The following is a 22553-nucleotide window of genomic DNA, read 5'->3' as shown; positions in this document are numbered from 1 at the left end:
TAGAACAACCATGGCCGAAAAGCAAGAAACCATGGGAAAGAATTCACTTGGATTATGCAGGTCCAACCAATGGTCAGTCATATCTCACTCTGGTGGATTCATTCAATAAATGGCCAGATGTGTTCTTTTTGCGAAATACTACGCCACAGTCTACTATGGATGAACTGGTTAGAGTGTTGCAATATTTCAGTAATCAGGAGCTGATTGTGGCCGACAATGGAACACGATTCACTTCAACACACTTCAGACAGTTTTGGGAGGAAAATAGTATCGCGCAAAAGTTTTCGCCTAATCATCCTCAATCAAACGGACAGGCTGAACGATTCATGGATACCTTTAAACGGGCTCTACTTCAAGTGGGAGGAAGGAAGACGTCGGGAAAAACGATCCAATCATCTTTGAAGATGTACCAAAATTCCAAAAACCCAAACATTCCCGGGGGAAAATCGCCCGCAGGATGCATGCTTGGAAGGAAAATTAGGACTACTTACGATAATCTTAGGCTCAAGAAGAAGGACGTCAGAAATGCAGCACCGCATGGTTTACAGCTAAGACACAATCGAAAACGGAAACGACCAAACTGGCTCCAAGTTAGCCCGAAGAAGAAGAAGAGAAAATACGATCCAATTCAAGCAGTCCGAAAACAGTTTCGAATTGAAAGGGGAGGTAATACGGCTGCGCATCAGCCTACTGCGCAGCGGAACAATCGTGTGGAACAGAGCCGTGCGATTATGCCCCCACGTCGGAATCCCGTCCGATTTCATCATGTGCCGGAGAAAGGTCAAATAAGGACACAGAATGTTCACACCCACTCCATGGCCAAGGCATCCCGTACACAAACGCACAGACGGCCATCTACGCTCAACCGAGAACCAGTGTGGGTGTGTGGGAGACACACTGGTTGGTTGACAGCAGATCGACCGTCAAATACGGTGACAAGTGAATCATATATATAGAAGTTTGTAATTGCGTTAATACACAGTTCCTTCAGGTCGTCTTCTTGTCTTCTGACTATAACCCAGTAGCGTCAGGGCAGGTGAAGAGATACAACAGTCCTTATAAGTGTTAGATAATCCCAGTGCTGAAAAGCAACTTGCGACCGAATAGCAGTGTTCAACAACTAACCGGGGACGCACAATACTGGTGGTTCCCATACAAGAACAAAGAATAGTGATTTCCGACTTTCCAGTACAGAGTGCCTCGTTTGTAGAAACCCTCTGCTGAAGCTTCAAATTACCGCCATGCAAAGGAATCTCGAGATCTTGTCTAACCATAAATGTGTGCATTTTATGTGTACCGTCAGCTAGTGGCGAGGCTGAGTAAACGAGTACCGATCATTACAAAATGCTTACGTTGATTCGGACTATGCTGCCGTCCGATGAAAATTTTCAGTGAAGTTCCCGAGTAAACCTAAGAAACGAAATTATCGTTTAGCGATCAAAAAGCCTTCTGAGCCACATTCTAAGCAAGTACACAAAAACCCAGTAAATAATGCCCGAAGCAAAGCTGTCACTTTGTCGTGGTGGCCGGGCTTCTATGCTGCTATGATTCTGCGGGCTACACTGGCTGGAACTCAGTTCCTAAAAGTTCAGCCGTGCTAGGAAGGCCAACGGGGACAACCCGACGAAAACAGCGAGTTCCCGTACTGCGAGTAATAGTGTTACGAAGCGGTCTGCAGGTAAAGTCGTACCTCTACGATAGGAATGTGAAGGAAACGGCAGGCAACCAGCATATCCATATTTATGGAAGTTGCGGCCTTCCCCCAAGGAAGGGCGTGTTAGAAAAGGTCGGCCCAATGGTTGACCGTGATCCGTGCTAGTCAAAAGGCACCTGCTGAACGCAGTTCCAACAGGAGTGATACAGTAATGCCTTACTCCCTGTGCACTCAGGCCGGGCCGGTCCCCTACAGCCTAGTAGGTCAGCTTATTGAGTCATTGGCTTCAGGAAGGATCACACAAGAAAACCATAACAACCGATGTCTCGCAATTCAGACTCTTGAGTCAGAGGCTAGGGTCCCCGAACAAAACCTTACATCCTACCAGTGCCTTGTGGGTCAGACTTTTGAGTCAAAGGCTAGAGGTGGGGTATCTCAAATGAACTTCCTGCTTCAGCCTGGGCACCCGGGAAGTATCAGTTGCCCGTGCAGCTTTTCGCTCGCTGGCCTTTTCCCATACTCACTCCCCACTCACCGTACAATACAATGCAATCAACCCATTTGTCGACCCCCTAGTCAATGTTTCGTGTCTCAACCGTCGGCCAGAAAAATAAACCAAAAATAATCACCCACTAACCACAGAACATCTGATCCAAATCGCAGCCTCCAATATCCGTATTCTATGCCAAATTGGGCAGCAGGATTCCCCTGCTGGAACCCTGCCCTGATGAACCACTTAGTCACCAATCAGCAATGCTTAGGGTCAATTAATGCCTGCGGCTACCTCGGGAATGCTTGTGTGAACACTGGTCGATTGTCCTATTATCCGTCTAGCATAGCTCTGGGTGAGCGGCTCCAGCAGTTATTTTTTAGGATCGACTGGGCCTGTTGTAAAGAGATGGTATTGACTGACTTGGCCGCAAGTCTAACATGTCTAGAGCAAAAGTTTGAATTCTTATTTGCTTAATTCTTGTCTTTGTTCCCCTTAGAATCGGTCCCTAAAGTGAGCTTTTTAGCATTTCAATTCACTTTTAAGCAGAAATACACGCACTATGTACCTTTCACTCACATTTAAAACAGTTGAATACATGAGTTGTTTATTAGACCAAGTACTTGAACATTCCTCACACCCACTGGTAAAAATCACAACAGAATAATTCTTCACGGTTTTTCGCCCATCGGTCACTAAGTTTTCACGGCTAAAGCTATGACAAATCACTCAATAAAGGAGCAGGAATTGGAAGTCCACAGGATGTCCACTGACACCTCCCTTCTTACACTTTCACACTCTCCCTCATCCGCTCTACCCCACCAAAATTTGAATACTTTCTCCACAGGCCCCAGCACTACGATTGGTCGTTTGTCTCACCGTGCATCATACTTACTCAGCTGCAGCTTTTGTACGTCTCAGTTCAGTAACAAATCTAACCACTTCGAATTCTGTTTACAAACTTTGAAAGTCTCTTTAATTTTTGCATGCTGAAACAAGCAGGACAACAGGTGGCTTTTACTCGTACGCTGGACTTCCTCTGCTTTGATGGAGAAAAAGGATAGAGGACACAAGCACTGTGGTTAAACTCATTGCCCCTCGTCCCCCCCCCCCAGTTTCCGGCTGCGCACTTTTGGTGATGCGGAGGCCGCTGTAACTGGATATACTGGGGTGGGTATTGTATTGAGCAAGCAAGTGGAAGCTTGATCGGATACCCGTTGATAGCCACCTCTGTGCGATTCGTTTGGAAACATCTGTGAAAAAATCTAGATGAAATGAGGTCCATCGAACCTTGTTTATTGTGTCTGCTTAAGCCCCAAATGACTGGTTCTGAACCTGTCAAAGACAACTGTGATGGTCTAGGTGCAATTTTATAACGGACATATCAGATATCGTTGTGGTTGCTGGTGACATGGACACCCAGGTAGGTAGACTAAGTGCTGCTGAGACTCGATTAGGTGGTTGTCTTGGATTAGCCACGAAATGCACGGACATCGCAGGTCGTCTGCTTCAGATATGTGCCAATCACAAACCGTTCTTTTGCAGTACCAATTTTCGAAACAGCGGAACTCGCTTGGTAAAGCGGGGCCCACCAACAAAACCGCCTTGAATACAAATAGATCACATCACCGTCAGTTATCGGTGACGAGGATTGATCACCGCCTGCCACTCCTTCTGGAACACCAACGTGGACCTCGACCACCCACTTGTACGCTGCTGTTTTTCATTGCGCTTTTCTGTTCTACGCTAAACACGCATACCTCGATAGCACCTGCTCTGAGCAGGGGAAATACGAAAGATTTCAGTGTTTGACGATTGGTGTCTTCGAAGCATTGATCAGGTCTGGCGTGAACATCGGACTAACAATCCTGAAGAGCCCCGGATAGTATGAAGAAGAAGGAACTCTCCCCCGGTAGACGAATTGCTCACGCTTCATAGGTTACGCTGGTTAGGACATGCCGGAAGACCGCCTGCCTCGCAGAGCTCTTTTCGGCCAGCCGCATACTGAGTGAAAGCGACCGAGAGATGGACAGTGTATGACCTGGTAATGAAGCACGAAAACATTAACCAGTAAACTTAATCGGGTCGACACCTGCCACTTACCGGGATGGGAATCCCGGGACTTAACTTATCACTGGTCAATGACAATGGCGGAAATGGCCCAATTGCGGAGTCAGTGGCGCTCAACAGGACCAGTCGATCATAAAAATAACTGCTGGAGCCGCTCGCCCAGAGCTAAGCTTGACGTACAATAGGAAAATCGACTAGAGTTCGCACAAAGTATACCTGAGGAAGCCGCAAGCGTTGATGGGCCCTAAGCATCGCTGATTGGTGACTAAATGGTTGATCATGACACGAGGCTCGTACGCGGGCGGTCACCATCTGATGAAACGATTTCAATTATTACGGAACCTGGTATTAGCACAAAACTGCAAGGCTCGGGTTGGGTTTGCCAATTTGAGACACCTATGGCGTCAGAGTGGTTTAGCCCTGAATCTGAAGAAACGTGTGTATCAAGCTGGTTAATTGTATGGCTGTGAGACTATTCGAGCAGAGGAACTGAGACGCCTTCAGGTGTTCGACAACCGTTGTCTCAGAACCATAGCTCGTGTGGGTTGGTGTCGACGAATCCGTAACGAGGCATTTAGAAAGCGCGTTTTCGGTTGTGCAACGGGCACTTCCATTGAAGAATGTGTCCGGCACCAGAAGCTGCGTTGGTTGGGACATGTGTTGCGTATGCCGAACCATCATTTGCCGAAGAGAGTGCTGTTTTCCATGCCCAACTCAGAGTGGCGTAAACTGTGAGGTGGGTAACCCTTGACTTGGCAGAGGAGTATGAAGGAGATCACGAAACACTTGGGTGCTGTTGGTGCTACTCGCCTTCCAGGATGGGGACCGCGTGATCCTCACTGTACCTGGTTGGAGACACTACAAGATATGGCTGCCAACCGATGTCAGTGACGTTCTAGTTGTCGTTTCTATCCAGATTGCCTGAATGAATGTCTGGAGGTGTACGCGCCTCGGCACTAAGTCCCTTCCCCGTCCAACTTTATCCTTTTCTTTACAATAAGGCTTTCGAATAAATCATGGTCGTAGGGCAGTGAAGCATCGGTGTTGAACACTGACGTCATGCTGTCGACGAGGATGATGAAATATGCAGCTTCAACAGTCGTTCTTCTGTCCAACCCAAGAAGACCATCTGGCTGGGATTCGACAGCTTCCGACCACGTCATCCACAGTCAATTGTAAAAGGATGTCTGGCATCATTTTTATCATGAAAGACGCATAACACCATTGTTCAATAATGATGCTTCGCAGTCGTAAGTGAATCCGGAGTTTTATAAGAAATGTTTCTGGCACATTCAGAGCTACTGTCTGTCGGAATATAAACAGCCACGATTAGTAGGGGAAATAGACCTCTGTTTCTGAAATTGAATCACGGATGTCCTGGGCGAACCATTCAGAGTATCCAATTAAGCGAAGATACCTCCTCTTGTTAGTTTAACGCAACACCAACTTTTGCACATCCAGTCGTTGCACTTTTTGTCACCAGAGGTTCGCATCCGGAAGAAAGAAAAGTGACGGGATTGTCAGTTCGATTATCTTGCATGCGTTCTGCGTCTTCGACCGGGCAGACAGTATGTGTTAACGGAGAAGAAATGCAGTTTACGTCCAAGAGCAAGTTATCGTTTTGCTTCTCTCAGAGCTTGAACATTAAGGAAGTCTGAGAATTGTTTCTAATGTATCCGCGGTTATCAATGAAAAAGGAAACGCAAATGCCATTATGGACATGGCGAACAAACCGATCTGTCCTGTTACTGTGGCCTGCACATGGAAAAGCGACAGCAGACTGAAATCAAAAAGAAGCAATGTGTGAAATTGAGTTTCATTATTTCGCTTTCCAGTTTTTTGACTTGGAGGATTAGGAGACTGTTTGTCGGACCGCTACCCAATAAAGAACCTTCTGTAAACGAGTTTGTGGGCGTCATATTGATGTCCCTCAGTATAACTCAGTGGAGATACACAGGCCATCTTACTCGTAAAGTTCAGCCTCTTTGTGGCAGCCAACAACTCGCAACACAAACACAGCTTTTAAGTGAAGTTCATGAAAGTCACAAGTCACAAACCAAACAAACCTTGAGGATCCTCAGTTTTACTTTCGAACTGGGGTGCTGTTGCTGCAAGTCCACATTGTCAGCAGGGACAATGGGCCGGTCATCTGACGCACCTTCATTGTTCAAACCGGTTCCGGATTGCAGATCCCTCACACAAACCTCATATTCTTCTGGGTCATTAGAACGGGTGGCACTTAGTTGACAGTCGGAGCCTGTGAATAGAAGAGTTACATGTGAATAAGGCACAGCACCTGTGAAGTGGAAGTAGGCATTATGTGATGACACCATTCGGAGCAACGTCAGGAAAATCAAGTTGATCTCCAGTGACAGTATACACTGCTGTCCACGTTCAAATAGGAGTAATTGTTCACCATCCAAAAACACTGCGAATTCGTTTCAAACAGACTGTAGTTGTGAACAAGTAATATCACACTCTTGTTCTTAAATCCACCTAACAAGAAACAATTAGTTAAGGCGGGTTTATCACGTAACCCGAAAACATAAACCGCTTCAAGCATGTTGGCCAGTTAATATGCATCGTTCGTTTGACCTGTGCATAACCGAACATTGTGCTTTTGTGTACAGATGCTGTAGGCTACCGAAAAGGAAGAAGACTCAACGTGTCTCACAGTCTATTGCTCGATTACATTATGTGGATTCGGCAGTGGAGTATGAAGGAGATCACGAAACGCTTGGGTGCTGTTGGGGCTACTCGTCTTCCAGGATGGGGCCGCGGGATCCCTCATTGCCCGGTTTAGAGACAACTAGATATGACTGCCAACCAACTTCAGTGGCGTTCTTGATGTCAGTTTCTACCCATATCGCGTGAGTGAATGTCTGGAGGTGTAGGCACCTCGGAAGGATTATGGTAAGCTAGCACCGTCCACCTTTGTTGTCAGTTTCTATCCAGATTGCCTGAGTGAATGTCTGGAGGTGTAGGCACTTCGGAATGATTGTGTTAAGCTAGTACTAAGTCCCTCCCCCGTCCACCTCTACTCTTTTTTTTACAATAAGGCTTTCAAATAAGTTATGGTTGTACGGCAGTGAAGCATCGGTGTTGAAAACTGATGTCATGCTGTCAATGATGATGTGGATTCGGTGTTCACACTCAATGACTAAATACTTACTCAAAACACTCAACCTTTCGTGGATACCCGGTTCTACCTCCATCAGGGTATCATAATTTCTCCGGAAGCACCGACATTGGACGTGAAATTTCGGGTGATCCGGACGAGCCAACAAGAAGAAATAGCTGTCCGATGGGGAAATAAGTATAGAAATAAACGATTTCATAGGTCATGTATATTTTTAAGTTGCCAAAAGCAGTCAGAAACAGAGGTACCTAAACAACACTTAAAGCAGTTTTGAAAAGAACTGGTTTAAACATCCTGAAATAGCCTGAGCGGCATGTGGACTGAAGTTTTAATGCGATATTATTTAGTTAGGACGCCTCGATTATAATCGAAGTTGATGCTCACAGCGGGGAAGTGACTATCATGAACATGCACTTTCTCTGTGGTCTCATTTCGCACGACGTGGGATTATGAGCAGTTTGTTCACGTTCCCTCAGAATGGTCAGGTAGGATTTGCCTACAGCGAACTTGTGTAAAATGGACTATATATAGGTCCAATCTTACAACCTTGATTGCAATTCGTGTAAGAGTAACGTCTTCTACGCCTGCTAGTGCAACTCCAGGACGTGTTTCACAATTATTCCCAATAAAGTTTAAACTTTCACCTTTAACTAGCGAACTGTTGTGAAAGCGCCTCATCCATCTTTCAAGTCATTCAGGCGTTCTTTAAGGGAGGCTGGCAGGTGAACAGCCTAGTGAAAGAGGGGGTTTACTACTCCACTTAGCCCACTAGTTGAGTCAGATTTCTCCACACAGCGGAAAAACGTTGTGACTGATTTTGAATACCTATCAAGCATCATAATGGAAACTACTCACAAGGTTGCTGAAAACTCTTCGACAGCCCACGACCGGTTTCGCCCTTCTTGGGGCTCATCAGGTAGGCGCAGTCCCCGAGTTTCCGTCAACCTTATGACCTACTTGAACCCAAATTGCACTGTTTTCGAGAACTACACTCATTTGAAAATCGATGTGGTTTTCACGAGAGACTCAACCGCATCTCTCGTTTATGATATTCTAAATGAGTGTATTTCTCGAAAACAGTCCAATATACTGCGATATCTCGAATATCGTGCCAGCTGAATCATAAGGCGGCCTGTCTGCAGAACATTCAGCTGGAGGACATCAAAAAAACGAAAGATTCAATTGAGTCTCCCGTGAAAACTGAAATGGTTAGCAAATGAGTGCATCTATCAAGTTTGTTTGAAACTTTCGATTTCGCTGTCGTTGGTCTCACACTAAACAGGCCCCTTCCAGTTACTGACCACTACTGAAGAGAGTTTAAATCACGTTCCCGGGGTTGGATTAGGAGTTATTTCTGGACTCACTCATGTTCTGTAACAGCAACCTGCAATCTGATGTTTATCCACACATCCAAGAAAATTTTTAAGCAGTAACAGAAGCCAAAGATTTTAGAACCTCATTATTTCCAAGAGCTACCATAACCTCCACAATGTTTACCTTCAAAGCCTATGCAAATACTTCTCTAGACCGAGGTGGGCGATCAGTAATTCACCATTGTGAATCAGAAACGTCCGTTCACTCACAGGTCACCAGCAACATATGGATATGCGAAAGTATGCGTAGACCAATAGCCTCAGAACTCTGAGAAGTTTGTAGCATCAACCAGACCAAGTATAACGACAACCGCTGAGGCAGGGCTAACCAGGTAGCAATCATCATGGTAAAATTTCCCGAAAAACTGGACCCGGATTTCTGGTGTCTTCCTAGGGATCCTCCTTAAGCCCATCGTCAGAACGATAAACTGTACGGGTTACAGATCATGACGATAAACCTATACAAACCGTCAGAGATAACGTATGAACCGGTTGGTTATAATCTTAGGCGAACGTCCCAGTAACTGTGCAGTCCTGTTGATAGCTTCACGCACATACCCCTCTTCAACGCGAAATGCAATGTAATGAGGGAAAACTGCACATTAATTGCTGGATTTTCAGAACAGGAATTCTCAGAGTCAGAAAAAACCGTGAGCTACCGAACATAAAACGACTGTAGAAACCACATAATACCTTGACAGAGGTGTGTTCAATTGCAGTATAAGTGAAATCGGCGGCCGCTTGGTCCCCAGGTCAAGTGTGGAACTACTACCCAACTTGTTACATGATCAACCATCTATGTGTGGTAAAGCATTGTGTAGCTGAGGCTCCAGAGAGCCAAACTCCTTCCCAAATCAACTACACTTTTTATGTTTAGATGTCTCAGTGGATGTCTGGCTCTAATGCGAGAAACTGCAAGTTATGTACTTATTGGGTCAGTATGACGATAGGATCGCAAATGACGGATTACACTTTAGGAATTCAATTATGACAATGCGAAAATTTCACAAGTCACCAAATTGCTATCCGAGCATCTGTACGGTAAAAGAGACGTCTCAGAAAGGGACAGATATACACGAAGTCACCTTCAATGACTAACCTACAGCAACACAAACAAGCACATGCAATAAGTCTGATCCAACTGAGGACGCAACACGCCAGAGATTGACGGCCATCAATACACCGATTTGTCCAATATCCGTCTTCTAATACAAGAATATCGTCGTTCACCAGAAAGAAGCATACAGAAACAAACACTTCGTAGTCTCATCGGTCAGGTCCTTCTCTTCCTGCGAACACCTATTAATCCCACTGATAATAATTTTCGGACCACGCAGGATCGGTGTTCATGGAAAGTAGTTCTTTTGGAGGCAGTGCCATACTTGCTACATCAGATCAGAGAAAGGATGGTGAATTAGCAAAAGCTGTAATCCGTCGTATTGGTAAGTGGATTTCCTCCGGCTAGCAAAAGGAAAACCGCCATTGAGGGCGAAGTTGGTCATAGCAAATCTGCCGATTGTTACTAAACTTTTCCGAAAATGTTGGTTGAGTTGAGTTGAGTTGAGTTGATTATTGACCAATCTAAACTAAGCGGTTATAGACAAATCGACATGAAAGTAAAAGTCTCATCCGCACAGAATGTATGGAGGGTGAACATCCCCAAGAGCCATCTTGAACTTTCCAGGACGCTCTTGAACATTAAATAGTAATGAACACTGCAAGGCGGTCCCATATTTTTCGGGCGAACCTTCCATCCGATGCGGATACGGCACTTTGAAATATGTCCAGATGCTATTGGTGTGTTTCAACAGTAGTATGGAGCGTTACATACCGCCCTCAAGAGTTCCCACGCATGCTACCAATGTTCAGTTCGTCCCAGTTGGGTCAACCTCAGCAACTAGTCTATTCGGCACCTTTTACTGCGTATGGTGCCACTTTCGAAGCCGGTTATCGCTTACTCCTTCTGGTCCTTAATCATCCTGAACTGTATAAAAGTTCCCTTAACAGTCAGTAACGATAAACGGATATGCCGACTGCCCAACTTGCGTGACCAAAGTCCATTCCTTCCAGCATTATGATGACCTTTCCATTTGGCCTTCGCGCCTATGGGGAATAGTCGTATTCATCTATATATTGTTTTCTGTCTGACCCTATCCTGAGCGGCGGTTAAGTTTTCTCCAGCACTCCTCGTTTTCCATCCTAGCTCTGTCGGAGACGGGCATGTTGCCGGTCACAGCTCGATATCCTGACCAAGTGGAAGGTGTGGATGTCGACCGTACATCGATATGAATCGCGACTTATCTGTGGCAGACTGAATCGACGCATGATTTGCTAACAACGCCATCGACCGGTTCATCAGCATTATCGTCGACAGCGTACAACAGCGATGCTTTCCTTCAGTACATTCATGATTCTTTTGAAAGCCTTACTGCAAAGAAAAGAATAAAGGTGGACGGGGAAGGGATTTAGTGCTAGCTTAACACAATCATTCCGAGGTGCCCAACCTCCAAACATTCACTCAGACAATCTGGATAGAAACGACAACTAGAACGTCACTGACATCGGTTGGCAGCCATATCTTGTAGTGTCTCCAACCAGGCACAGTGAGGATCACGTGGTCCCCATCCTGGAAGGCGAGTAGCACCAACAGCCCCCAAGTGTTTCGTGATCTCCTTGATACTCCTCTGCCAGGTCAAGGGTTACCCACATCACAGTTTACGCCACTCTGAATTGGGCATGGAAAACAGCACTCTCTTCGACAAACGATGATTCGGCATACGCAACACATGTCCCAACCAACGCAGCTTCTGGTGCCGGACACATTCTTCAATGGAAGTACCCTTTGCACAACCGGAAACACGCTTTCCAACTGCCCATTACGGATTCGATGACACCAACACACAGGAGCCATGGTTCTGAGGCAACGATTGTCGAACACCTGAAGACATCTCAGTTCCTCTCCCCGAATAGGCCAAGTCTCACATCCATACAAAAAACAGCCCGCACTTTAGCTTGATACACACGTTCCTTGAGATTCAGGGCTAAGCCATAGGTGTCTCAAATTAGCGAACGAGACCCTGACCTTGCAGATTCGTGCATTCACCTCATCTGTCACACGACAATCAGAACTAATACAACTTCCAAGATAGGTAAAACGCTCCACAACTTGCCGTACCTCTCCCTGGATTGTACGTGGTGTGTTCAGTGACTTCATGTCCACGAGCATGACCTTACACTTTGTAGGTGCAAAGTACATACCAAAGCACGGGATGATTTTGGTCAGTTCGTCCAAGAATACTTGCGCCTTCTCCGCCTACAGGTTCTACGACACCCCGTACAATCAGGAATACTAGAATTGTGGGTCGTTTATACGTATGACTTTGTTCCAGCACCTGACGGAGTGTGAAGATTTGGTCAACGCAACCCCTACCAGGCCGGAGTCCCGTTTAGTGCTCTCGAGTCAGTATCTCACGAGCCACCGTAAGGCGACGAAGCACAATTGACGCCATCAGTCTCGTTACGACCGGGGTCAAGCTGATCCCCCCGTGGTTACCACACTCACTACGCGCCCCTTTTGGAAAACGGGCACTATCGCTGATGCTTCCCAGTTGTCTGGGACAGACTCCTTTTCCCAGATGCAAGCAAACAGATCGGACAAGCGCTGACTGAGGACTTCGTCCCCGTCTTTGAACAATGCGGGTGGGAGATCATCCGGACCGGGAGCTCGGTGGCGCTTGAGAGGACATATGCAGCCGTAAACCTCCGGGGCCGCAGGTGGTTTCACGTTCACCGTCCAGGGTTCTGCTTCATCTGTGGGCTCTAGATGCGTTGAGGCTGCTGGCTACGACAGTTTTTGTTGTTCGAAGTATTTATTCCAGATGGTAGTTCCATTCTGATGCTTCATGGTTTCACTCACAGGTGGTTTCCGGGGACCGGTCGCACGGATCAACCGGCTTTCTGGGCCCCTTCCATTTCTTGGGCTTTCTGTGTCCACCACACTTCACGGTCAGCTCGCATGCTCACTTTCACTTGACGTCTGATAACTCCCCCCACCGGGTTGTGTTCGGGACCGGCTGAGATAGTTCTCCGAGGATTAAGCAGTGCCACCATTCGGTCTGACATCCAGTGCTTGAGTACGCCTGGTTGGGTCGTGCCACAGGCAAAATTCCCTGCACTATGCAACGAGGTGGCAATCTCGTCCCAGTATGCCTTCAAATCTGATGGTGGAGAATTTGGAAGAGACTCTTGAAGATCAGTCTGGTAAATTCGTCTGACAGCCGGATCTGTCAGTCTTTCAGTTGCCAGGCGATTCGTCCGCACCTTGCGCAGCCCCAGGGGAACGTAGGTAGAAGCGACCCTGGATGAGCGCGAGGTCAGAGTCCACAAATGTGTTCCAAAACGACCGGCAGTAAGTTATGGACCCGCGCTATCGGTAACTGGTGGCAATGTGGTCGGTTTGAGTTTGTAGCCGGCCTGTTGTTGGAGGACACCAAGTAGCCAGACGACTTCGGTTATTTCGGAAGTTAGTACTGCATAAAAACAGCCTGCGATCAGCACACGGCTGAAGCAATCGTTTCCCACTGTCCGTACGTACCGAGTCCAGTCCATGTCGACCTCCCAATTGAGTCTCAGATGCACTAAGCCTGCCCACTTGCGCATACATATCCCCGGCAGCCACCACAATATCTGAGCTTCTCACTCGCTGTAGCGGGGCATTCAGGGCGTCGTAAAACCTTCCTTTGACGGAGTCGGAGCTAAAGTCAGTTGGGGCGTAGACAGACACGATAAGCAGACATCGATGAACTTCCCGCTTCTGAGACTCCTTCACAGACGTTGCCAGACGAACCGCACAGAGGCGACTATCAACAGGCATCCAGTCAAGTAAGGATACTTCCACCCGGTGACTTAGCACAATACCAACCCCTGCACATCCCGCCGCAGCAGCCTCTGGATCACCAGAAGTGCGCACCCGGAAGCGAGTGGAGACTGACGGGGCGGTTAGCTCAATCACTGTGCTTGCATCTTGAATTGTCGTTTCTGAGACACAGCAGACATCAATGCCAAGCGATTCCGGTGTGGGTGCAAGAGCAGCTTTTTGTCCTGTTTGCTTCAGAGTGCAGACATTGAAAGCGGCCAGATAGACTGGGCGTCGAGGCTTGAGGACTGATTTGGAGATACCTTAGGATGTCGGCGCAATGTGACGAGCAGATGCTGCACGCAAAACCGATGCATGACGAACGGAGTCATCAGGTCCTAAGTGCTGGGCCTACAAGAAGAGAGCTATTAATGGGGTGGGGAGACAGGGAAGAAAGTGTGTGAAAGAGAAAGAAGGGAGGCGTCGCTTACCCGCCCTGTTGTATGCAGCAAGTAAGGCGACGCGGCTCATTGCACCACGCGACGGCCGATGTGGCATGAGAGTATTGTTAGTCGTTAATGTCATGGTTGTGCTAGGGCTGGGATACTGTCAGGGCGCCCACACCTAGACGGGAGGACGATTAGGGTCCTCAACCAAAGCCTTTGTCTCAAAAGCGGCGGTGTTTGGCGGGAAATGCAAATGCATTACCATTTCTACGGAACAAGTCGTCACATGTTCCAACCCCCAACCTGGACGGCCAGGATACTGTGTATCCAGTACGATAACGAGGCTAGTGACGCCGACCATGATTTTAGGGGGACTTTTCCGGCCTCTTGTCTAGATAGCTTATCTGTCAGATGGTTCTCATTCCTCGGCACTTGCCGGATCGTGGAGTCGTATTCTTGTGGTCGGAGAGCCCAGCGCGCGAGCTTTTTGCGGGACTCTCTGGTGGTTCTTGTCCACTCAATGAGTTTGTGATCGGTCTCAACGTGAAACCTTTGTCCCAGAAAATTTAGCCTCCATTTATCCAGGTCCCAGATGATCGCCAAGCATTCCTTCTCAGAGGTTGAATACTGCTTCGTGTTGGTCAGGGACACGACTAGCATATTCAATGATCCCATTCTTCTGCTTCAGAACCGATGATCAGGTCACCAGCGTCCGCTGCAACAGTAAACATCTCCCCAAACCTGGGCAATTTGAGGGTGAGTCACTGATCCAGCATTTCCGCCTTGATACGTTCGAAGGCCTCGAGCGCTTTGCTTGTTCATTCCTATTTTGACGAAAAAATTCGTACACCGGAAGAGCAATCGTGTCGAAATCCTTGAAAAACAGGCTAGGGTATACTGCTCATCCGAAAAATTGCCATAAGGACCATTTTGAATTCGGGACTGCCCATTACTGAATCTTCGCCAGTTTTTTCGGCAGTGGACCAACCTTTCCTTGACCTACTTTATGCCCGAGCAGTGTCACCGAACTTCGAGCGAGTTGTGCCTTCGGTTTATTGAACGGCAAGCCAGCTTCCCGAATCGCTAGATACAGCGATATCACCACCGTGCACAGCAACATTCTGAAGTCTATTCGTTAAACGAACCATTAGGCGCCGGAGGGTTCCCCCAATAAGCCAAGGCATTCTTCTAAATTGATATTGGGCATCCCCAACTATGAACGCGCTTTCTTACCAGTCGTCTGACATGATGTTACTTACCAGTGAAAGGAAGAAGGCCTTCGCTACGGAGTTATTTATTAGAAAACACCAACTGAACAGTTACAGACTATTGGACAGGAAAGCAAAATAAGCAAAAAACCACCTTGTTTATAAAAACTGAATATCTTGAACGCGTTTTCTTGAACTCATTGATTATCTCTCGAATGTAAATGAATGCTACAAAGCAATTTCACAAATTCCGTAGTAAATTCTACTTTCCAATAGACGCGAAGCGGAGTTACGAGAAAACATATCCTTCGCATGCCTCATCAATAGTACCCTAGTTACACATCTCCCTTTAAAGGTCGCTCGCATGCCACTGATTTTGATACCCTTAGGTCGGCTCCAGCAGCTGGTCAATTCGGCCGCCCTTCGGGTGTATCATGCTACCTACGAAGCTGAGTCCCATTTACTTTTTTTCGATCCCCGACCGTCTTGAGATGTATAAACGTACCCCCAGCGGTCGGTAACGACAAACAGACCTTGCCATCGACTGCCAGCTTCCGCGACCCAGTCCACCCCTTTCAGGATTCTGATGATCCATCCACAGGACCTTCACGCCTATGGGGAGTGGTTGTGCCCTCCTACGTATCGTTTTCTCTCTAGTCCCTTTCTGAACGTCGAGCATGCTCGAGCTATCCTCCTTTACTCTCCTACCTCCTACGGAGACAAGCGTGTTGCCGGCTACAACCCTATTCCCTGATCAACCAGAAGGCGCACATGTCGACCGTGCGTCAGTATGAAAGAGGTCTTGCCTGTGGTTGACTGTATCGAAGCACGATGAGCTAGTAACAACATCAGCAGGTTCATTTCCCAGTCACCTCCTTCGGCGGCCAGCCACTTCTTCATCGCTCAGTTAGACCATTTGTTAGCAGGTAAACTGTTGCCGTCCTTACTTGAGGTTCGCGACCGAAGTGGGGTCTTGTATGCGTGTTTCGGAGACACAACATACATCGGCAGAGAGTGAGGACAAGGTTTCAGCAAGGGATTCCTGTTGCCCAATTTGGGATAAAGTACGGATAGTGAAGGTTGCGACGTGGCTTAGATCTTTTGAAGTTAGTAGGTGAATATTTTAGTTTATTTTTCTGGGAGACGGTTGAGACACGGGATTGGCAAGTGGATTGATTGCACTACATTGTACGATGAGTGGGGAGGGAGTGTGGGAGAAGGCCGGTGAGCAAAGAGCTGAGCACAGCAGCTGTTTTTTTGGGGAGCACCGGAATCTTTGGTCGTGAAAGTATTTCAGTCATATTGAATAATGCGCCTGCGGTCACGGTCAGCCGTTGGGCGATCGGAGTGTGCTGTTTTTACAGCCGATCTTTTCTAACCTGTCCTTCCTCGGAGGAAGGCACCATCGGCGCTTCCATAAATATGGACATGCTGGTTGCCTGGGAGACACACCTTACTGCCTTCGCACTCCTACCCCAGAGGACAGTACGACTTTACCTCCAGACCACCTCGTAATACGATTACTCGCTATCCTTCGTCGGGCCGTTCCCAATCGACCTTCATGGCATGGTTGAACCTTAGGGAACTGAGTTCCAGCCAGTGTAGCCCGCAGATCATTGCAGCACAGAAGCCCGACAACCATAAGGCGGCAGCTTTTGGTCGGGTAAATCACAATAATCGTTCGGCTTCAACAACCCTTCGGTGCCTAGCTGCCATGCCACCCGAAGGACGCCGGAGGACTGAGATACTGCCGGGTTGCTCAAATCAAGACAGGGGAAATCGAGATGCAGAGGTCGGATTCCAACCACGGACCTTGTGGTCAGTTTGTTGTCAGTTTCTATCCAGATTGCCTGAGTGAATGTCTGGAGGTGTAGGCACTTCGGAATGATTGTGTTAAGCTAGTACTAAGTCCCTCCCCCGTCCACCTCTACTCTTTTTTTTACAATAAGGCTTTCAAATAAGTTATGGTTGTACGGCAGTGAAGCATCGGTGTTGAAAACTGATGTCATGCTGTCAATGATGATGTGGATTCGGTGTTCACACTCAATGACTAAATACTTACTCAAAACACTCAACCTTTCGTGGATACCCGGTTCTACCTCCATCAGGGTATCATAATTTCTCCGGAAGCACCGACATTGGACGTGAAATTTCGGGTGATCCGGACGAGCCAACAAGAAGAAATAGCTGTCCGATGGGGAAATAAGTATAGAAATAAACGATTTCATAGGTCATGTATATTTTTAAGTTGCCAAAAGCAGTCAGAAACAGAGGTACCTAAACAACACTTAAAGCAGTTTTGAAAAGAACTGGTTTAAACATCCTGAAATAGCCTGAGCGGCATGTGGACTGAAGTTTTAATGCGATATTATTTAGTTAGGACGCCTCGATTATAATCGAAGTTGATGCTCACAGCGGGGAAGTGACTATCATGAACATGCACTTTCTCTGTGGTCTCATTTCGCACGACGTGGGATTATGAGCAGTTTGTTCACGTTCCCTCAGAATGGTCAGGTAGGATTTGCCTACAGCGAACTTGTGTAAAATGGACTATATATAGGTCCAATCTTACAACCTTGATTGCAATTCGTGTAAGAGTAACGTCTTCTACGCCTGCTAGTGCAACTCCAGGACGTGTTTCACAATTATTCCCAATAAAGTTTAAACTTTCACCTTTAACTAGCGAACTGTTGTGAAAGCGCCTCATCCATCTTTCAAGTCATTCAGGCGTTCTTTAAGGGAGGCTGGCAGGTGAACAGCCTAGTGAAAGAGGGGGTTTACTACTCCACTTAGCCCACTAGTTGAGTCAGATTTCTCCACACAGCGGAAAAACGTTGTGACTGATTTTGAATACCTATCAAGCATCATAATGGAAACTACTCACAAGGTTGCTGAAAACTCTCTGACAGCCCACGACCGGTTTCGCCCTTCTTGGGGCTCATCAGGTAGGCGCAGTCCCCGAGTTTCCGTCAACCTTATGACCTACTTGAACCCAAATTGCACTGTTTTCGAGAACTACACTCATTTGAAAATCGATGTGGTTTTCACGAGAGACTCAACCGCATCTCTCGTTTATGATATTCTAAATGAGTGTATTTCTCGAAAACAGTCCAATATACTGCGATATCTCGAATATCGTGCCAGCTGAATCATAAGGCGGCCTGTCTGCAGAACATTCAGCTGGAGGACATCAAAAAAACGAAAGATTCAATTGAGTCTCCCGTGAAAACTGAAATGGTTAGCAAATGAGTGCATCTATCAAGTTTGTTTGAAACTTTCGATTTCGCTGTCGTTGGTCTCACACTAAACAGGCCCCTTCCAGTTACTGACCACTACTGAAGAGAGTTTAAATCACGTTCCCGGGGTTGGATTAGGAGTTATTTCTGGACTCACTCATGTTCTGTAACAGCAACCTGCAATCTGATGTTTATCCACACATCCAAGAAAATTTTTAAGCAGTAACAGAAGCCAAAGATTTTAGAACCTCATTATTTCCAAGAGCTACCATAACCTCCACAATGTTTACCTTCAAAGCCTATGCAAATACTTCTCTAGACCGAGGTGGGCGATCAGTAATTCACCATTGTGAATCAGAAACGTCCGTTCACTCACAGGTCACCAGCAACATATGGATATGCGAAAGTATGCGTAGACCAATAGCCTCAGAACTCTGAGAAGTTTGTAGCATCAACCAGACCAAGTATAACGACAACCGCTGAGGCAGGGCTAACCAGGTAGCAATCATCATGGTAAAATTTCCCGAAAAACTGGACCCGGATTTCTGGTGTCTTCCTAGGGATCCTCCTTAAGCCCATCGTCAGAACGATAAACTGTACGGGTTACAGATCATGACGATAAACCTATACAAACCGTCAGAGATAACGTATGAACCGGTTGGTTATAATCTTAGGCGAACGTCCCAGTAACTGTGCAGTCCTGTTGATAGCTTCACGCACATACCCCTCTTCAACGCGAAATGCAATGTAATGAGGGAAAACTGCACATTAATTGCTGGATTTTCAGAACAGGAATTCTCAGAGTCAGAAAAAACCGTGAGCTACCGAACATAAAACGACTGTAGAAACCACATAATACCTTGACAGAGGTGTGTTCAATTGCAGTATAAGTGAAATCGGCGGCCGCTTGGTCCCCAGGTCAAGTGTGGAACTACTACCCAACTTGTTACATGATCAACCATCTATGTGTGGTAAAGCATTGTGTAGCTGAGGCTCCAGAGAGCCAAACTCCTTCCCAAATCAACTACACTTTTTATGTTTAGATGTCTCAGTGGATGTCTGGCTCTAATGCGAGAAACTGCAAGTTATGTACTTATTGGGTCAGTATGACGATAGGATCGCAAATGACGGATTACACTTTAGGAATTCAATTATGACAATGCGAAAATTTCACAAGTCACCAAATTGCTATCCGAGCATCTGTACGGTAAAAGAGACGTCTCAGAAAGGGACAGATATACACGAAGTCACCTTCAATGACTAACCTACAGCAACACAAACAAGCACATGCAATAAGTCTGATCCAACTGAGGACGCAACACGCCAGAGATTGACGGCCATCAATACACCGATTTGTCCAATATCCGTCTTCTAATACAAGAATATCGTCGTTCACCAGAAAGAAGCATACAGAAACAAACACTTCGTAGTCTCATCGGTCAGGTCCTTCTCTTCCTGCGAACACCTATTAATCCCACTGATAATAATTTTCGGACCACGCAGGATCGGTGTTCATGGAAAGTAGTTCTTTTGGAGGCAGTGCCATACTTGCTACATCAGATCAGAGAAAGGATGGTGAATTAGCAAAAGCTGTAATCCGTCGTATTGGTAAGTGGATTTCCTCCGGCTAGCAAAAGGAAAACCGCCATTGAGGGCGAAGTTGGTCATAGCAAATCTGCCGATTGTTACTAAACTTTTCCGAAAATGTTGGTTGAGTTGAGTTGAGTTGAGTTGATTATTGACCAATCTAAACTAAGCGGTTATAGACAAATCGACATGAAAGTAAACGTCTCATCCGCACAGAATGTATGGAGGGTGAAAATTCCCAAGAGCCATCTTGAATATTAAACGTAACCAACCAAATACTACAAAAAGGTTCGGCTGAAGTGAAACATCACAAACGAGGAATCCAGCTAGGTTTCGGGTGGATCGTCCCAGCCAAATTGTTCCCAAGAGCCATCTTGAATATTAAACGATAATAACCAAATACTACAAAAAGGTTCGGCTGAAGTGAAACATCACAAACGAGGAATCCAGCTAGGTTTCGGGTGGATCGTCCCTGAAAGCCAAATTGTTATGCAAGAAAAGACAATTTGAAAATGTAGGCACGTCGTTCACAGTTACAGCAGCTATAGTACCGCAATTGCCACACCAATCAGGCACTCGCAGAATACTTTGGGTGAGGTGAAGACTGAGAGTATAGACTTGAGTGGGAATACGACAAAATGATGATCATCAGAACTGGAGAGTAGGCAATAGGCAACTGCTCAGCTGTAATACCCCTTCGGTGTCTAGCTGCCATGGCACCCGAAAGAACGAGAGCTGGGACACTGCCAAGTTGTCCAAGCCTAGACCGAGGAGGTCGAGAGGCAGACATCGGGTTCGAACCACGGACCTTGTGGTCAGCAAATTCGCGCCCTAGCCAATGAGCCATCACGCCCACAAACCGGAGAGAACAGCACATGAAGATAACTCAGGAAATTCCAGTTGAAAAGTGTTAACGGACAGGGATATGGTCTGGTTCGGAGATTATGGAAGATCATTCAGGAGGAACGACCATCTCGAACAAAGAAGAACGCTTATACCGGTGGGCCGAATACTTCGAATAACAACTGTCCTGGCCACCAGCCGGCACTCATCTACAGCCCACAGATGAAGCAGAACCCTGGACGGTGAACGTGAAACCACCTGCGGCCCCGGAGGTTTACGGCTGCATATGTCCTCTCAAGCGCCACCGAGCTCCCGGTCCGGATGATCTCCCACCCGCATTGTTCAAAGACGGGGACGAAGTCCTCAGTCAGCGCTTGTCCGATCTGTTTGCTTGCATCTGGGAAAAGGAGTCTGTCCCAGACAACTGGGAAGCATCAGCGATAGTGCCCGTTTTCCAAAAGGGGCGCGTAGTGAGTGTGGTAACCACGGGGGGATCAGCTTGACCCCGGTCGTAACGAGACTGATGGCGTCAATTGTGCTTCGTCGCCTTACGGTGGCTCGTGAGATACTGACTCGAGAGCACTAAACGGGACTCCGGCCTGGTAGGGGTTGCGTTGACCAAATCTTCACACTCCGTCAGGTGCTGGAACAAAGTCATACGTATAAACGACCCACAATTCTAGTATTCCTGATTGTACGGGGTGTCGTAGAACCTGTAGGCGGAGAAGGCGCAAGTATTCTTGGACGAACTGACCAAAATCATCCCGTGCTTTGGTATGTACTTTGCACCTACAAAGTGTAAGGTCATGCTCGTGGACATGAAGTCACTGAACACACCACGTACAATCCAGGGAGAGGTACGGCAAGTTGTGGAGCGTTTTACCTATCTTGGAAGTTGTATTAGTTCTGATTGTCGTGTGACAGATGAGGTGAATGCACGAATCTGCAAGGTCAGGGTCTCGTTCGCTAATTTGAGACACCTATGGCTTAGCCCTGAATCTCAAGGAACGTGTGTATCAAGCTAAAGTGCGGGCTGTTTTTTGTATGGATGTGAGACTTGGCCTATTCGGGGAGAGGAACTGAGATGTCTTCAGGTGTTCGACAATCGTTGCCTCAGAACCATGGCTCCTGTGTGTTGGCCTGTTCTTCTTGAGACGCTTGCCCACCAAGGAATGCCCCGGAAGTTTGTAAACATAATACGTTCTTTGTATTCTCAGACTTCCGGACGTGTAAGAGTGTACAGAGAGCTCTCCAAAAGTTTCCGTACACAAAGTGGTGTTCGTCAGGGATGCCCACTCTCTCCATTCCTTTTTAACTTTGTGATCGATGAAATAATGAGACGAAAGCTAGAGGGTCTCCAGAACCCTGGTGTTCAAATAGCCTGTGAAGAAAATTGTCGATCTGGAATATGCAGACGACATCGTTCTCATGTTCGAAGAGACGGAGAAGGCGCAAATATTCTTGGATGAACTGACCAAAGTCATCCCGTACTTTGGTGTGCAATTTGCACCCACAAAGTGTAAGGTCATGCTTGTGGACGTGTAGTCACTGAGCACGCCTCTTACAATCCAGGGAGAGGTACTGGAAGTTGTGGAGCGTTTTACGTACCTTGGAAGTTGTATTAGTTCTGATTGCAGTGTGACAGATGAGGT

General features: G+C 46.9%; 1 protein-coding gene across 1 annotated transcript in view; it reads right to left on the bottom strand.

Annotated features, from left to right (window-relative positions):
• Positions 1–14689: 14689 nt before the first annotated feature.
• The window catches only part of T265_01833 (hypothetical protein), a gene marked incomplete at both ends in the record, with an annotated part of 27625 nt that continues 19761 nt past the window's right edge, over positions 14690–22553 (bottom strand). The window contains one exon of the mRNA XM_009165943.1: positions 14690–14768. Coding sequence (XP_009164207.1) covers positions 14690–14768 — 79 coding nt within the window. The remainder of the gene's footprint in view (positions 14769–22553) is intronic.

This window comes from Opisthorchis viverrini (genome assembly GCF_000715545.1).
Source record: "Opisthorchis viverrini unplaced genomic scaffold opera_v5_20, whole genome shotgun sequence".
Classification (NCBI taxonomy): Eukaryota; Metazoa; Platyhelminthes; class Trematoda; order Opisthorchiida; family Opisthorchiidae; genus Opisthorchis; species Opisthorchis viverrini.
This window is presented reverse-complemented; position numbering and strand designations above follow the sequence as displayed.